Source organism: Lonchura striata, chromosome 14, assembly GCF_050655825.1.
Source record: "Lonchura striata isolate lonStrDom1 chromosome 14, ASM5065582v1, whole genome shotgun sequence".
In the NCBI taxonomy this organism is placed as follows: Eukaryota; Metazoa; Chordata; class Aves; order Passeriformes; family Estrildidae; genus Lonchura; species Lonchura striata.
The window spans coordinates 3,505,935-3,523,380 of record NC_140716.1 but is presented as its reverse complement, the minus strand read 5'-3'; the positions used below and the strand labels follow the sequence as shown (position 1 = coordinate 3,523,380).

At 47.7% G+C, this 17,446-nt stretch overlaps 1 protein-coding gene across 3 annotated transcripts in view; it reads right to left on the bottom strand.

Annotated features, from left to right (window-relative positions):
• Positions 1–16,822, bottom strand: part of RNF216 (ring finger protein 216) — a 76,812-nt gene extending 59,990 nt beyond the window's left edge. The window contains exons 1-4 of one of the 3 annotated variants that reach the window (XM_021549576.3): positions 16,637–16,773; positions 15,756–15,867; positions 1,933–2,061; positions 684–817 (exon numbers count right to left, since the gene is read on the bottom strand). In XM_021549576.3, the coding sequence (XP_021405251.2) occupies positions 684–817; positions 1,933–1,999 (201 nt within the window). In that variant the 5' untranslated portion in view covers positions 2,000–2,061; positions 15,756–15,867; positions 16,637–16,773. Of the gene's footprint in view, positions 1–683; positions 818–1,932; positions 2,062–9,056; positions 9,081–15,755; positions 15,868–16,636 lie in introns of those variants that run through there. The other 2 variants (XM_021549583.3, XM_085592142.1) reach the window with 2 other exon arrangements.
• Positions 16,823–17,446: the final 624 nt, after the last annotated feature.

The window sequence follows — 17,446 nt, the reverse complement described above, 5'->3', positions numbered from 1 at the left end:
TAGTCTGGGAAGGAAGAGCTAACTGATGACATATTTGTGTTATCACCAATTTATTTAAACAGGCAGGAACCAAAGCTCCAAATATTAATCTCTGGCAGACAGACTGCTGTATGCCAACAGAGCCTCAGTGTTCTCTGCTGCTGTTTTTCAACTAAGAAGCAGAAAGGTCAGCTTTGCAACCCATTTTCTCAGTGCTTCTGGTTAGTTTCACAGGAAAGTGGCATATATTCTTAATATAAGATAGATATGAAATGCTGCAAAAATGTCAGTGCCTGCAACAGCCCAACGTGAATGCAAATAGCATAGAGAAATATGAAGCATACAGAGCACATATATAAATCAAACAAGGCATGGTTTGAAAACATTTTATGGAAGATCAAGTCCTCTTGCAAAGCACTCCATATTGCTGGATTCAAACAGATGACTTTATGGGAGCTACAGCCTTCATCAGTAGATCTTAAACTACACAATGCAGTTCCTACAGACTGTTTCTCCTCTCCTGTAGCCAAAATAAGACTAAATAAATTAATGCCAGCAAAATACCATAATCTCACTGATATTTCAGACTATTAAGTAGATTGCTATAATGAGGCAGGACTCAGAGGAATGCATCAGGTATTGGCATGAGACTTGGCTATACAGGCCATGAACACAGCACAGCAGCTGCAACAATGAAAAGTTACCTCTGCTAAGATGATTATATCATCATCATCTTCCTCAGTCTGCTGCTTTTCTGGCATTTCCAGCAACAAAGGCAAATCTTCATCCGAGGAATCTGATATTGTGATAAGACTTTCATCTCTGTGGTTTATCCAGTCTGCAGAACAGTAAGTAAAGTTGAAGTTAGCTGTTGGCTCAAGGTAAATAAGTAGAATTACAGGGCACATGTAGCACTGAAACAGCTGAGAAAGCAATTTTCCTATTTGCAATGCAGGAAGAAGCATTCAGAGGTCACCAATTCCTCTGCAAGACATTGTTACAACCACTCCTGCATCCCTCAGCCTCCAGCAAAACACCTGCACAGCTTCAGCTCATCACAACAGCACTGCAGGGACAGCCACTGACACTCACACAGAATCTTCAATCCTAAACTCCAGCACAAGCCAAGCTGCTGCAGAAGTTATTACAAACAAGGCATGTAAGGAATACTTCTGCAGAAAAATCCTAAACTTTCAGTATCTCAGGGATATTGCATTTTCTTTGTTAAAGTGCATTGCATTCTAGCAGAGAGATAAGGGTCTTTGTAGAATTCAGCCTCTTCTGAAAGAGTGAGACACTGCAGGAGTACCTTTGATAAGGTGGCTGTGGGTGGGTGCAGAAGATACCCTGCTATTAATGACAACCTCGTGCCTCAAGGTTTGTCAAGAATGGAACACAGATGCTGCTCAACAGCTGCTGGAACACAGGAGAGATATTCAAGGCAGAAATAGAGGGTTTTTGTACTGCACAGAGAACATACAACTATGCTTTCCCTAAAATCTGACATGTTTTGGCTTATTTTTTAGTGTGAGTGTTTGTTCATCACCTTTCAGGCATACAGAGAAAGCCTCATTTTGAATTCCACTCTTGAGGGAACGGGTGCCAATGCACACAGCCCTCATAGGGACATAAAGTTAGGGTCAGCCTGTCTCCTACGGGGTTCTCAGAAAGATGGATCCTCCTTGGATCTGCTGGAACACCTCTACACAGTGTTCCCAAGAAGTCAGCCATCTCCCTTGAGGCAGTACAACATGAGAAAGACAAGAGCTAAATATTTTGCATGCCTGCATAACATGAAAGAGTTTCTGTAGGTGGCTAAGTCAGTGTAACAGTAGTGTGTGATGTGACAGAACAGACCTCCAGCAGTTCCCTGGAAGTTCAGTGTCTGTGAATCCTCCTGCTCAGGAGAGTTCCACAAGAGTGTTTTGGAAACAGGCACAGATCAGTACTCACCTTTCCCTCTGTGATTGCTGAAGCTGTTCAAGTTAATCACTTCTTCATTCCCACCTCTCTCTGCCATTTTAAACAGCTACACCCCAGAGTGTCAATGCCCCAGCATGGCAGTCAGGCTCACATGAGGAACTGGAAGATAAAATAAAACCACAAGGTAGTCAGGCAAACTCAGATTCATCCTAAGGGGTTATTTCAAGATTTAGCTGCTAGGGGTTCTCCTGGCTCTCCCAGCAGTCTCTCCACATGAGTATTTTTCTGTGCCCCCCTCTCAGGGCCTGAAAGAAGATATGTTTGTTATCTTGTGTTCCAACAGTTAAGACAGTCAGTCAACTGAAGAGTGCCATTAGGCCTGAGAAGTCTCTCTGGAGGAGCTGTGCAATCACAGAAAAGGAGGAGAGATGCAGTTCTATCCAAGCAGGACTCAAACCATCCCAGTATGTGGACCTCCTCTTGTTTCCAACCAAAAATCCAATGCACCAACCCACACAGTCCAGCTTCTGTCACCATCAATTGGTGAGAGGGGCAGAACGCCCTTGCCTGAGCTGTCCCAGGGCATCCCCACACCCACCTGCATCTCACATCCCCAGATCAACCATCCCTGTCACACTCAGTGCCAGGGAAGTCACACACAGCCTGGAGGGGAACAGCCAACAGGGATACCATCATCCCAACCTGAATTCCCCAAGTGCTGCCAAGCTGAGGCACAACTTCAGAGCCACCAGAGATGCTCCAAGCTCACTTCCATAATCCTCACATTACTGGTGTGGCAGAAGGGAGCTGCACCCCAGGCAGAGCAGTGCCAGTGTGTGGCTTGTGCCTGCACTGTGAAACAGCACAGGAACATTCCAGAGAACACTTCCTTACCACCATCTGCTATTTTAAATAAGAGATTTCCCTGATTTACAGCAAGGGTTTGGTACAAATTCCAGGAAACACCATCTGCTCTCACACCAAAAGGAGAACATGACAGGAATCAGGTTCCCTCACAAGACTGGGCTTTTTGAAGCTGAGCTTTGCTACCCCCACCTGTTCTCAGAGAGGCACAATGAATTGGCCAGAGGCTCCCAAACAGGATTAGGGGCCAGAGGAATTACTGCACACTAAACAGGAGGTTTCTATTTTATGCTCCATCAGCTTATAGCTCTCCATTCCCACTATCACAGAGAGGCTGAACACATACAGGAACTCCAAGCACTATTTGATCACTGAAAGGAGAAAGGAAGTTTTTTCCTTTTATTGGAAAGTATTCATCTCCTCATTGCAGCACAGAGGAATCTGTACTATTAAATATTTACTGATGCAGAAGCTGGAAGAAAATGGTGGGTCTGCTATAAAATCCTGTTTGCTAGTATACAAGAGCAGTATGAATTCCCCCTCAGTAATTCTACTTAACTTCCTCTGCAGGGAACAGGATTTGCAGCTAGGACAGTAAAATAAAGAAATTAATTCAGATGCACAAGATAAAATAAAAATTAAAATGTATAATTTAGCACTTATAAAAGCCCAGTATCATGGGCTTAGTGCCTGAGGGAACCTCCTTCAGAGGGAACCTCCAGCATAAAGATTTCAAGGCTTGCCTACAAATATCCACATTTACCTGATCCTTGATCTGGTGATTGTCCAATTTTGAGTGGGAAATTGGATGAGGGAACAGCAAGAGGCCTCTTCCAACCAGCATTAGCACAAATATGCAACTGCCCCTGTATTCGAGCCCTGATACTTCTGTAGCACATCCTAATTCCAGTAAGCAGCCCCAAGATTATCATGGGCATACTGGTGCTGTGAAAACATCCAAAAAGCAAGATTTTGGAAATCCACTAGATTTTTTATTTTCTGCCTTATAAGGAGAAATAAATCTTTATTTGCCAGAGTGGCATGAAAGTGCTGTTCCATCATCCCAGGTAGGTGCTACAGCTCAGGAGCTGGGTCACTCTAAGTGCAAACTTGTGCAAACTCTGGCCTTTGTAAAAGGTCACATCCACATTATTACAGCTGTATTTTCCCTGGTACTTGTGCATAGCAATCACCTAACCCTGCATAGCATTTTTCCATCCTTAGCTGCCTGACTCCTTTAGCAAACAAAATCAATTCACTTCTTTTAAAAGGTGGAGAAACGAAAGCAGGGGTAGGCCCAGTGTGGCCAAGGTCACCAAGCAAACACTGCAAAGGATCACTCTGAGACTGGCTGGGGAGGAACAAGGACATTTGTGAGAGCCACAAATCAGCCCTTGCAGCATCAAGTGGTGCAGACAGGGGTGGACAGGTGTCTGCTCAGATCTGCTCCAAGCAAAGCTGAGTGGTTGGATATTTCTCCCCTCCAGGGACTTGTGTTGCATTAGCAGGGCTGGCTACTTCACAGGCTGGCTACTACACTGCAAATGCTCAGCACAGCTACCAAGAAAAAAAAAAATCTTCTCCCAAGTAGATCAAATGGTGCTTTGTCCAGTGCTGGCTAAACCCCAGCTGTTCAGATCCACAAATGATGGATAAGCCACAAAACTAAGGTCATTTTTCTATGGGCTACTCCAGTTACTGTAGAGAAGAACTTGCACACTTCAACCTTCAGCAGCAAGAAAGAGGTACAGGGAATAATCTGAAATTAAATTTGGGAGAAAAAACTATCTGCACTACCATAGAAAAAAGTGTGCACACATCACCAAAAGACTAAAAGCAGGAATATAATAAATAGCATTAGCTGTAATACACAGTTTAGGCCACAAAAACAACTGAAAAAAAAAAAAGCCAAAGCTGGAAAGAACTGGCAATTCTTCCTACTTCAAAACAGACTGAATAAAACCCCAAACAGTTTAATAAAGCCCTGCTTTGAGGGTAAAAGCCAAGCTTCCACCAAGAGCTAGCAATTCATTTTGTCAATACTCAATGCAGAGCTGTAGTTTAAACAAATATCCATAAGCATGGGCCAGTTCCATCTAGTGGCACGAATAAGAAGTTTATTCATGTTTATAGCACCAGGCTGCCAAAAATGTGAAGTAACAAGATCAAAGCCACCCTGGGGTCTTGCCCTACATAAACAATAATAAAAAAGCAAGGAAGACAGATGGAAAGAAGCTATTCCACACTACCTCAGTGATTTCAGAGCCTATTTATAGGCAAAGAATAAGGCTACCTTTAAGCAGGCTCTCACATGCCCATGAGCTTTCCTGCAATACAGTCAAGGACAGGAAACCTGAACTGTTTTAATAGCAAAGCAGTCAGGTAAACACTTTCCCAACTTTTTAATTTTTTCTTATTTTCTTAAAAGGCTCCCACCTGCATCACAGCACATCAAGCTGGATTTGGGACTTGAATCCCTACAGCAGTATCCAGGAGACACAAAATTCTCATAATGACTTCTAAGACACTCCCTGACTGTGCAGGAAGGACCCACCATGCTGAAGATGTGATCCCACCCAATTTCACCTCTGTATTACTCCATAACTCAGTCACACAATAACCTGAGTTGGAGGGACCCACAAGATCATCAATCCAACTCCTGGCTCTGCACAGACACCCCAGCAATCCCAACCTGTGCCTGAGAGCAGTGTCCAAATGCTCCTGGAGCTCTGGCAGCCTTGGGGCCATCACCATTCCCTGGGGAGCCTGGGCAGTGCCCAGCACACCCAAGCTGTTTCACTGTGCAGACAATAAAATCCTCCCCATTATGGTTCTTCCTACAGTGAATTCAGAGAAGAACATAACAGCTACTGGAAAAAGCAGAGCCCACCAGGGACTTGGGTTTAACAGTTCTCTGAACTGACAAGACCTCAGGCTGACAGCTGAGGTCACAGGGACTTCCCGGACAAGCTCCTCAAACATGCAAAAATATCATCCACAAAACCACTGCTTCCAACCACTACTATGAGGTAAGGGATCAGCTGCTACGAGGTGAAGCAGGTCTCAGGAGCACACAGAATGCTTACACAAGGATTTCCAAAACCCATTCAAAATCCTTTTAAACACCACATGACATATTTTTAGCTTAACCTAAAAATATCCACCATCGGTGCTGTGCATATATTTAATCTCCTGATATATGAAGGCGTTTCTGGACTGCAGTAACTGGAGCAGAACTCAAATCTGCTCCCTCCACCCCACATTTGTGCTGTGATGAGAATCTTCAGATGGTGCTGGAATTTAAACTGACAGTCAAAGGGAGAACCCCCCCTTCTCAACACGGTGTAATGTATTTTTCCCCCCCACTTACAGCATTTGAAATCTTAAACTCCCACATCCCCAAGATGGGACTAGACTCAAAGTGCTCTTGTCTGGCTCCAGCTCAAGGCAACAGGACTAGACAGAAAGCAGGGGAGGTAGGAATTGAGGTCCCAAACGATCAGGGGGGAAGGAAAAAAAAGAGCAACTTGAAAGAGATGTCAGCAACATCAAATCACTGTGTTTTAGCCTCTCCCCCACACAGAACACCACTGTTGCTCACCTACACTGACAGAAGAGCATCAACTCCTACTCTGTGCCTGCGGGCAGCAAACGTGTCTGCTGGTAGCCTGCGAGCAAGGTGAATTTCTGGCTTATTTCAAGCTGCTAAAACAAGCCACTTAAATAATGCAGGGCTTATGACAACCACCAAAATGAAAAGCTAAAAATTCAGTCTTAAAAAATAAAAAAAGCACAACAGAAGGGAAATAAACCAGCCTGACTTACTGTCAAGAATTTCACTGAGACATTTCAAAGGGTTCACCATTTGCTGGGGGCTGCTCCTTGTAACAGGCACTGAGCAAAAGCAGGGGGAGTTTAACAGTGGTTGATCGTGTTAAGCAGCATCATCCCAAGTGAAAATTAGAAATCCCCTGATCATAAGCCAAACAAGAACTGCTGGGCACAAACAAATCCTATTTGCTATGCACAGGGCAGCTACTGCCACTGCCTCACACGCTGCAAAGGGACAGAGCCAGAGGGCAACACGTGGGGCTGCAGCAGGGCTTCTGCCAGCAGGTTTGCTCAGTTCCAAGCCTGGGAAAAGTGGAAAAAGCATTGATTCCAGCCCAAAAGCCTTACCCTGGCCTCTGAAGGCAGGAGTGTGCGGGCAGAGGCTTGCAGGAAAGACCACCTGGTTTCCAGCAGCACAACCTGCTACAGGTATTGGCCAAAAGCTCCTCTCAGCAGCACAGACCAGGGGCAGACTTAGGACAAGAGCATCCACGCAGCTCTGCCACCAATGTTTGGATCTGTAGCATGTGCTGAAGAGAAACAACAAACCTGAAGATTATTTAATAACAGAACTGGCTGGTGAGTTATAAAGTATTCTCCCAGTGTTTCCCACATTAGCAGCTGGCTTGGTTTACCACAGGATTTTAAATATACACACTCTGAGAAGGGGAAGACAGGATTCCTGAGATGTGAGAAAAATCAAGGAACAGAATCTGAAATGAACAATAAAAAAGAGCCAGGTGATATTTCCAGGGCAGAAAGCCACAGAACTGGTTTAACCACACCAAAACATAAGACAATATAATACAAAAAGTATTTTGTGGCAAGTAAACCCAACCTGAATGCTCACCTCCCTGACAGACAAGACACCCAACATACACAGTTCAGAAAGTATCCCAGGAGAGCAGTTACTATTTCCAAAACCACACCAGCCTGTAACTGGCTCCAGCAGCTCCAGGGCAGGTCATGAATGAAGGTGAAAATGAGCAATGAAGCTGGCAGCAATCACAGCTTCCAGTTACTTCCCAAAAGTTCCCTGCTCCTCAGCCTCTCTTACCCAAGGAGAAAAGCACTGAAGGGAGTGATGCCCTCTCCCCCCAGGCTCACCACTGGTAACTGCAGAGTCAGGAGTGTGACCAAGAGCACATCAAGAGATGCTCAAAAAAGAGAGGCTACAGATTAACACAGGACAGGTTACATCTCCATGTCACTGCTCCAGGCTAATGAAAATTGCTTACTCAGTAGCAATCAAGAGAGCAGATATTTAGGGATTACTTGGCTTCAAATCCCCAACTAGATTTTCCCCCATTTTTTAAGCCTGCTCAGGACCTACAGGAAGCATCCTGGCTGTCTGTACATCACAAAGCTTCTCATCAACCTCACTTGCAGCTCATTTCATCAAGGTCACAATATCATAATTATTAATCATAATTGTTTGAAGTACCCAATCACCAGTTTTATCTGAAACACAAAGTACAAGAGGAAGGAAATGTACCCAGATTTACCTAATTCACTAACAGCTGGCTACATACATTGGCACCAGTTTTCCTTCCCAAACCTGCAAAATATTTGCTCTGTGAGCTACTCTCTAAGATGTAAGACTGTTTTGAAACAGCTGCATTCATTTTCCAAAACCGGGCAACACAAATGAAAGTTTCCCATTCCTTGAGCTATTCCCTGGTGATTGGCATCAAGGTCAACTTCTGGACACTTCAGTGCCTTCCCACGACCCCCATCAGTCCTTCTGGCAAATAACAGAGTTCCATCTCCATGAGCAGCACGAGACTCCTTGTTTTGATGCATGCAAAAAACCATTCTCTGCACAAGAGGTAGAAACCTTTGTATCTGTCATTCTCCCTCCCCTCAACTGAGTCCTGAAAAAAAAAAAATCAAATCTACAAATTCTAGTTGGAAAGGAGAGTTAATGCCTTTATCTTGAGCAGCTCATTTTAATAGTCAAGTGAAAAATCATGGTTTTGAGGGAGAAAGAGAGATCCTGGAGTTGGTTCCTGTAAAGGGCAGTACTCTGCCTGCCTCAGACTTCTGGCATGTGTAAGATCATCCAGTGTAATCCCCTAAATCCAAAACCTCCCTCCCACATCACAAACACAGGTGCCAGCTTGGCATTTCATGTTGATGCAACAATTCAGACAGCAGCAGCTCAGCACTTGGCTACGGACCTACACACAAACCCAGCCTTGCTCTGCTCACAGCCTATCTCCCAAACCATCATTTGGAAGAAATGTTTTGCTCTAATTTTGTGCTATAAGGGTGGGGATGAATGGAAGAGCATGTGAAACCATGTGATTTGCAGTTCTGTTGCTTCCAGAGTGAGTTTTACTTCCAGTTTCCTTTCCCTGAACTCACAGCCAGGGGTTGATCACTGCTTTGATCAGCACCAAGATTCAGTCACCAATTTAAAGAGCTGGACTCCACAAACCCCCAGGTACTGCACATACCTGCCACAGCTCCACACAGCATTAATTGCAGCTGCCTTCTTTTCTCCAGAAACCCAGCAGCCACACGGAAAAGTGCAGGAGAAATGCCCTGTGAGCCCCAGGATATCTAGCAGAGTGCTCCTCTGTTACTTGTACTTCACAGATCCCTCCAGGAGAAAGGACAGAGCATTTCCTCTCCAAATCCTCAGTAGTTTTCCTGCCTTTTTTCTTTTCTTTTTTAAGGCATCCTGAATGCCACTTTAAAGAGCTTAACAGAACAAAGAAATCCAAGTGCAACCTTTTAAGCAGTTATTGAACAAGTTGGATGAATGTCTTCAGGAGCATTCAGGTTCCCATCTCAGCACTGTTTTCACTGGAGAGGAAACAGAAATAAAGGATTTAAGATTGCTGGGACAGGCAGTGGCACTGACATTCACACTGAGCAACCAGCAGCCTGCTCAGCTCACAGCCCTGTCTGCAGGGGCACTGAAAGCAGGGAGACCCAGGCTGCACAGAACCAGGAAAGTGCTGTGAAAAGCAGCAGTGAGGGCTAAGGAGACCAAAATCAAGAGGGCTGGAAAGCACAGAGTCAGGTTTAGTTCCAATGGCAGCCTGAGGACTTGAAAACCACAAGGAACTGACAGGCTCTGATGGTATCCTGGATGTTGAGCAGCTGCCCATCAGAGCCACTCAGGAAGCCACCTAAGCTGCACTTGGGAAGCTGTGCTCCAGAAAAAATTACAAGCATAATGCACCACCAGGAAAAAATGTGGAAAGAAAGCGGGTATTTTTATATTTTATTTTAAATGTCACCTGAACTTACCACAAAAAACTTTGCTTTCAAGCACAGCATACCCCACCTTGTTCACAAAGCTGCTGACGACACAAAAGCTGAGACCTGACCTTGAGGTGGCACACAGGGAAAAAACCTGACTTACTGCAGCAGCCCACCTTGGCAAAAAAAAGGTCTCTGTCAATCTGCACAGCACTTTCAGAACTATTGACTTAAAAGCCTGCCACCGACCCTTCCACGTGTCAAACATCCCAGAGTGAGGGACTTCCAAAAAGAATGACTTCACAGGTCACATTTTCTGGTTACAACAGCCATGCCCTTTTTTAGGGCCACACTCAGCATCTGCACTTGCCACAATTCCAAAGGTCAGCAGCCAGAAGCTGTGGCTTCATGTTCAGAAGGGTTTCACTTCAATACCTGTTAAGGATAGTCATGTTCTCATACCTTGTTTCCCCCCCTCACACTAAGCTCCTCCAGCATTTCTTACAGCTTTGAAAGGAAATGCCCTGGAAAATGTTTTTTTGTAGGATTCAGATCAGATACCCTCCACATATCCAGCATGGTGGAATTGGGAGAACAGATTTAAGGTGGTAAAATAAACTGCAAGAAGGGGGAAGATTTTAAACTGCAGCTTAAGCTGATACTGCCACAGCCTATCCCTAACACTCAAATATTTGACACATGCTCCTATTGCACGGTCAGGCACTTTGAAAGATGCTTTTACACAATCAATTAAGGGTTAAAACATACACAAAAGCCCAGTTTAGAGCCAGACTGGGCCAACAAGCCAAGCTCACAGTGAAAAGTCTTAAATGTCCTTACCTACCCAGAACAAAATACCAACCTTTTAAGACAGGTGCCAACACCTGAGCAACAAATCTGTGCTCTGCACCAATTTCTGCTGGAAAGAGTAAAAAATAAGCTGCCTTTTGCACCCAACAACTGCTGCAGGAGGAGCATTGTCACAGAAGAACTGCAACTACCCCCCTACTGCTCCAGCACCACAGATGACCACTTGTCAAAAGATTTTCCAGGCAGCCAGCAACAGTCTTTGTAAAACTGGGTTTAGTTTTGTTTACAGCCACGTGTAGCCTTGCAGCCAATTCCAGCCCAGCAAGCTCTCAGAAGTGAAAACCCAGGGCAGCCTTTCAGGCTCATGACAGTTGTCCAGCCTGACTTCATCCATGTCACGTGGCAGTGACCACTGTGGAGTTTGGGTACGTTAAAATAGCAGAAAAGCAAAGAGGCTGCATTTGAGGTAAGCACCACGATATCAGAGCAGAAAACAGTGAAATTAGATGGTGGCTGGATTTAGAGATGCTCCACATCCAGCACAAATCCCTTCTGAGACTACTAAAGTTCACAAATGAATGAATTATGAGCTAAAAACCAAGAAAAGAAGAGCTGTATGTTAACTCTCCAGGTCCATAGTCCTGTAGATTAACAAGACTGTACCACCCACTAATCTCAAGGCAAACCAACATTTCACAGACACAGGACTACAAAAACCACCACAGGCCACAGCCAGGGTGTTACACAGGCTGCACTCAGAGCAGTTGCTAAGGACAGACTGTTTCAGGCAATGAATCCTGTGCCCACCCTTGGTCAACACACGTGTCCAACACTGTGTGAGTCCTCACAGCAGAACAGAAATTCTCTTCCTGGGCGTTGCAGTATCAGACAGATTATTTAACTACCTGGGCTGGAGAGTCAGTAAAACCAGCCACAAACTGCTAAATAAACACAAACACATGGAGCTGAGGAGCACTCTCCAGAGGTGTGTTCCAGCTGTTGGAAGCTGGTCTCTGCTAGTCCTGGCAGATCCAAGGGCACCTCCCAGCTGATGCACAATGAAGCTCCACTACAAAAGGATTCTGCTTTAACAATCTACAAGGAACTATTTACATTAGCCAAGTTACTGCTCCCAGGTCTTGCTCATCCGTAGCTGGAAATCCCAGCAGCACGGGAGGCATTAAATGCCCTACCCTGCTGGTTTCCTGAAAGGAAAAAAGAGCTGCTTTTATTGCCTCCCCATTATGCTGCTGCTGTCATCTCCCTCAAATTGCATTTCAGCACATGACAGCAGAGCAGGGAGAGGAGGAAAGTCCTCAGCAGCATCATGGCTGTGTTACAGGCAGCTTGTCAGCACTGCTGTCCCTTCCCTCTGCCAACCCCCTGAAATGTATTTGCCCAACAGAGCCTGTACTTGCCAGGGGTACATGGGCCAGTGCTCCTTCCAAGACTGGCCTTCAAACAAAAATGATCCGCAAGAAGCATCAGGGAGAGGTTTTCCTTCCCCACCCATCACATGAAAATGCATCATGTCTTTGGGATGGGATTTGGAAGCAGAAGTGTAAATCTGTTCCTCGCTCTGGTTTCACAAGGGCTGCAAAAAGCCAACCCCTGCCTGCTTTCCTCCAAGGAATAACAGGAGCAGTGCCCACAATTTGGCAAGAGCACGTCAGTCTGGATAAAGCAGTACAGAAGCCTTGTGCAAGGAGTGCTTTGGACAAAACATATTACTTGAGGCCACTTTTCATTCTTATATTCACCCAAAAAGAAATTCCAGCTAGAGCAGATCCTGACCACCTTGTACCGCAGAGCTGCATCACGTGATGCCTCTACAGATCCCATCCAAATGTTTCTCTGAATAATGCAAACAGTAGCTTGGCCTCCTTGCAGGGGAGAGCAGGCTGAGGGAGCAACACCACGCTTGGCCTTCGAGGCCAACTGAAAACATTTCAGGTCACCCTGCCACCCACAAACACTCCCGGTTTTATTTCAGCTCATCAACTTCGCTTCTCATTACAAGGGGCAACCACAGCCTCCAAAACCCACCCTGAGAGCAGCTGGGCACCACCAGCATCAGCACAGGAGTGGAGCACCCTAAAGCCAGAGAGAAAGCCACACGTTTAATTTAAATTCCTGCTGACCTGGGTCAGGAACACTGCGAGGTGACAGCGTGGCTTGGGGTAGCAGCTGCCCCATGGTGACATCCTTCCCTAAAGCCCAATGCTTTTTCCACTTAATCAGGCACTGACAGTTCCCCTCATCAACACAGGCAGGGAACCACAGCAGGGTTGGTAATTAGGAGAGAGGTGTCATTCAGAAGGAATATAATTTCCCATCCTCAGGAATTAAGCTTTCTCAAGGATCGTTATGAATTTAAAACCATTGCAAGCCCTTCAGCACTGACCCAGAGGAAAAACATCACTCCTGAGATAGTCCAAAATAAACTTGAAATTCTATAAAAGTGACATGAAGGCTGGTGAGAATGAGATTATTCCAGCTCAGTGAGACACTCCTTATTATCTCTCATCTTAGTGCTTTGGCAAGGATAACTTATTCAAGCTATCAGGACACTCCCCCCCCTCTTTTCCTGTTTTCTCTGCCTACCCCTCCCCAGTTTCCCACATCTCCCAGTAACCTGCTTAAAAACAAAACTACTCTGGAGTAATGTTGACTGGCCCATTATTCAGCTCCATTTCAAACACAGGAACTCCCAGCCTGTACACAAATGACCCGATCTCCTGGGAGACAGCTGCTGTCCCCGGGCAGCTGTGTGTTTCACACCTTCTGCTGTATTTAAAAAGGCACTTGTCCCACTGGGGTTGGTCCTACTGAGAGTAATCCCAGTTACAAGAAGCAGCTTGAACCCCCACCATCACTTCAGTGCACACACAGGCTTTGGAGACTATTAATGCCTCATCCTTAAGTAGATACATTGATGTCCAAATTCAATAATTTAAAGGGAGTCTTAAAATATCTCCAGATCAAAACCATCTGCAAACAAACAAACAAAAAAATCTCCAAACTTCCAATGAGAGGAATGAGTGGTGCAGCTCTGACTGTCCCATAAAGAATGCAGCCAGTGGCAAGCCCCAACACCCAGCACTGCTGGCACTCACACACAATAAACCACTCACAATGGCTTTAGAAAGATATAAATAAAAATAAGACACCCATTCCAAATTAATGAATGGAAGCTTCTTCCAGCAGGCAACTAAACAACACCCAAAGGGCTTCACATCTCTTGCACTTGAGTTTGTGCTACTCCAGGTTGCTAATCAGCTCCTGGCCCCTGGGATATGCTTCCTGCCTTCCTCCAGCTGCGCCAGAGCCGCCGGAATTGTGTGTTTGCCCCACCTATTCTTGCCACAGGACTTTTCAGTGATTTGTGTCCAATTTCAAAGCACAAGGCTCGCCAGCAGCAGGAACGCCCACCGCATTCTCAGGCAGACAAAACACTGGTCTACCCGGGAATTTGGACTTCGGAGGCAGCTCCTGAAACTCCAGCCCAGGAACAGGCTGCCAGCACCCTGCTGGAAACCAGACTGCACCTTATCACCAGTAACACCTGCCCCAAGTGCTCTTCTAGGAACTGCTGCTCCTGCCCCGACTGCCTGCAGCCAGGCCAACCAGAAGGAAAACATCCTCCTAGGAAGCAAGAAAAAGAGATGGAAGAAAGCCTGCTACCACAATGCAGCACCTCCAAGAAGGCTGAATGTCTACAGATCTTCAGGAAATCTGTCTGAGTCCCTTCCCAAGTCTTGGTGTTCCAGGCACAAACTCCTGTCAAGATGACGGTTTATGAACATCCAGTCACACCACGAAGACACCCAGCACATGAAATCTATTAACGTGTTTACAATTGCAGAAGGCCTGATGCAAGGCAGTGGATTTTTTGCACAGCATTCATCCTAGAAACTAAAAGCACACATTAAAGCTGTAAATCCCAGAGTTCTGGAATGAAAAGCTGTCCCTGGAATCCTACTAGTCCAAAACAAAACATGGTTTGAGCCTCTACCACAGGCCTTGTACCTGTTCAGGGATGTACCAGAACCTGCTCAAGATTTGGATTTGCAGAATGATGGGTCTCAGATTTCCTGCCTCACATTCCAAGCAGGTTGCTGGAGGAAAAACCCTCATGCCATCCTCTCTGAAAGCAGGAGAGGCCACGTTAGTTGAGCAAAGGCCAGTTTAAATGCCTGAGAGGGGACACCTGCCTTTCCCTCCACTGCTTCCACTGGAAACCTGCAAGAGCTCCAAAGTGCATCAGGTGGGAGAGCAGAGATTGTTAAGAAAGAGGACTCAAGCTCCACAGAGACAAAACAGAGAAGCAGAGATCTGCCCATAGGTCTTAGGACTGGCTGTGCCTCTCAGCCACCAAGAGACCCTCTAGAACTGCTAGAATTGCCTGAAGCAATCCTGTTCCATAGGGAAAGAAACACAGGAGGGAATACTCTGAAAATCACATGGACATCAAGCTTTAGTCCCTTAGCACCACGTCGGGATTATGGAAATAAAAGTGCACATCAATATGGAAATAAAATAAATAAATGGAAATAAAAAGCAACATCAGCTATTCTCTTTCAAAGCATCAGAGATCTCAGGATAGCGACCAAACTGAACAGAAACATCAACAACTAAACTTATTTGTACGAAAACTGCTCTAAGCATCTGTCAGTAAGATTCTAAAGTAAGGTACTGGAGGACACTCAAAGAGAACACTCCAGATCATAAAGCACAAGTGAGATGAAAGGAAAAACTCCCCAGGCTGGGCTGGTAGGTGCAAGCAGCCATTATCCACCCAGGGTTCTATCCAGCACAGCTGCAAATCCCAGGATCTCTGGGATGACTCTTTAAGCCAATCCACATTTTGCCCACCCCAAAGCACTGCCCCAGGCGAGCTCACACTCCTCTCTTCACACACACGCTGGAGCTCCCACAGCTCTTCAGCCTCAGGAGACCTCGGTGAGATCCTGACCTGCCTCCAGCCTTCTGGGGGAACAAGGTCAGCCCAGGGGCAGAAAAACTCATTACATAAACGCAGGGTACATTAACACTTCCAGGCTGTGCTCTACCACGGCTGGCTGGCACTTGGATCAATAGAGAAAGGAAAGAAGAGGAAGAGGAGTATCTCTTACACTGATCCCTCAGCTCTGAGGACAGCTGTGTTTGGGGTTTCTTTCCTGCAGCAGCTCCCACAGCATATATCTGAAATGTCGAGATGTCCCAGCAGCACCGAGTGCTCCCACACTGAACAGGGGTCAGAAGAGAACAACCTTTTACTCTCCTCTCCTCACAAGCTGCAAGCACCGGGCCCGGGGTAGCCGGGGCAGCCCAAAGAGCCCCGGAGAGCAGCGCCTGTCCCCGGGTGTCCCTCGGGGCTGCGGGGGAACACGGGGAAGGGACCCCCTGGCCTCGGGAAGGGGGAGACGGGACCGGCCCTGAGGGGATGCAGGGCGGAGGGAAAGGACCCAGTCCTGAGGGGAGCTGGAGGGGGAGGGGGTGTCCCCGATTCTGAGGGAAAGCGAGGAGGAAGAACTCGGCCCTAAATGAAAGTGGAGGGGTACGGGAGGACGGACACGGCGGACCCGTCCCTTCAGGGAAGCGCTGGGAGGAACGACCCGTCCCTGACGGGAAGGACCGGCCCTGAGGGGAGGTGGGGGGGAAGAGAAACAGACGGAACGGACACCGGGCCCTGAGGGAACGCGGGGAGAACGACCCGTCCCTGAGGACAGGCCCCAGCCGGGAGCAGCGCCCGACCCCGCAGCGAGGAGAACGGCGAGGCCCAGGGACGGCAGCGCTGTCCCGGCACTCAGCGGCCCCGCGGGACGGAGGGGCCGCCCCGGTGCCGCCCCGGCACTCAGCGGCCCCGCGGGACGGAGGGGCCGCCCCGGTGCCGCCCCGGCACTCAGCGGCCCCGCGGGACGGAGGGGCCGCCCCGGTGTTTCCCCGGCACTCAGCGGCCCCGCGGGACGGAGGGGTCGCCCCGGTGCCGCCCCGGTGTCGCCCCGGCACTCACCGGCCCCGCTTCATTTAACCGCCGCTGCCGCCGCTTCCGCCCGGCCCGCGCCACGTGACCGCGCCGCCCCGCACCATAGAGAGCCGGCGAGGGAGCGCCAGAGCGGCGCGCGGGGACGGCGGCGCGGGCGGGCCCGGCACGGCCGCGCTACCATAGAGAGGGGCGGGCGGCGCCACGCCCCCTGCCGGGCGGGCGGTGTCCCGCGGGGAGGGGGCGCGGCCAGCGCCGCACGTGCGTGCGGGGCGGGGCCCGGGCCGAACTTTTTGGGGGGCTCAGGAATTTTGGGGGGTGCGGGACCCCTGCACCCCCCCCCGCGGTTCTGAGTGCTCGTGGAGGCCTAAGAGAATGGCAGGGAAGCGCTTCTTCCCCCCTCGGACACCGCGTTTTAGATGGGGACGTCCCGCAGGAAGAGTAGAAAATGGAATTTGAGGGATTTAAGTGGCTTGCCAAAGCCGCCAGAAAAGGAGATAGCCGATTCGTTGAGCTCCGCATGATTTCCTAAGAGAAATGGGATAATTTTAATTGACTTTTCAAGAGGCTCACGTCGTAGAGAAGTCCTGGAGCAGCCCCTCTACAGCACAGCCCACCCACTGGAGCTGGCTCCAGAGATTCTCCTCTCCCTTAGAGCCAAAAGGAAAGCAGAAATCAGGAAAATCTCACAAAAAGTAGTTATTAAAGAAAACAGCAGTGTGTGACAGAGCACTGAAGGACTGACACGAACTCCTGCTCCAGGTAATGAAATCGTTCAGCCCCTGCCGCGGGCTGACACGAGGGGTGGCTGCAGCCAGCTCCCCGGTCATTTGTTCATAT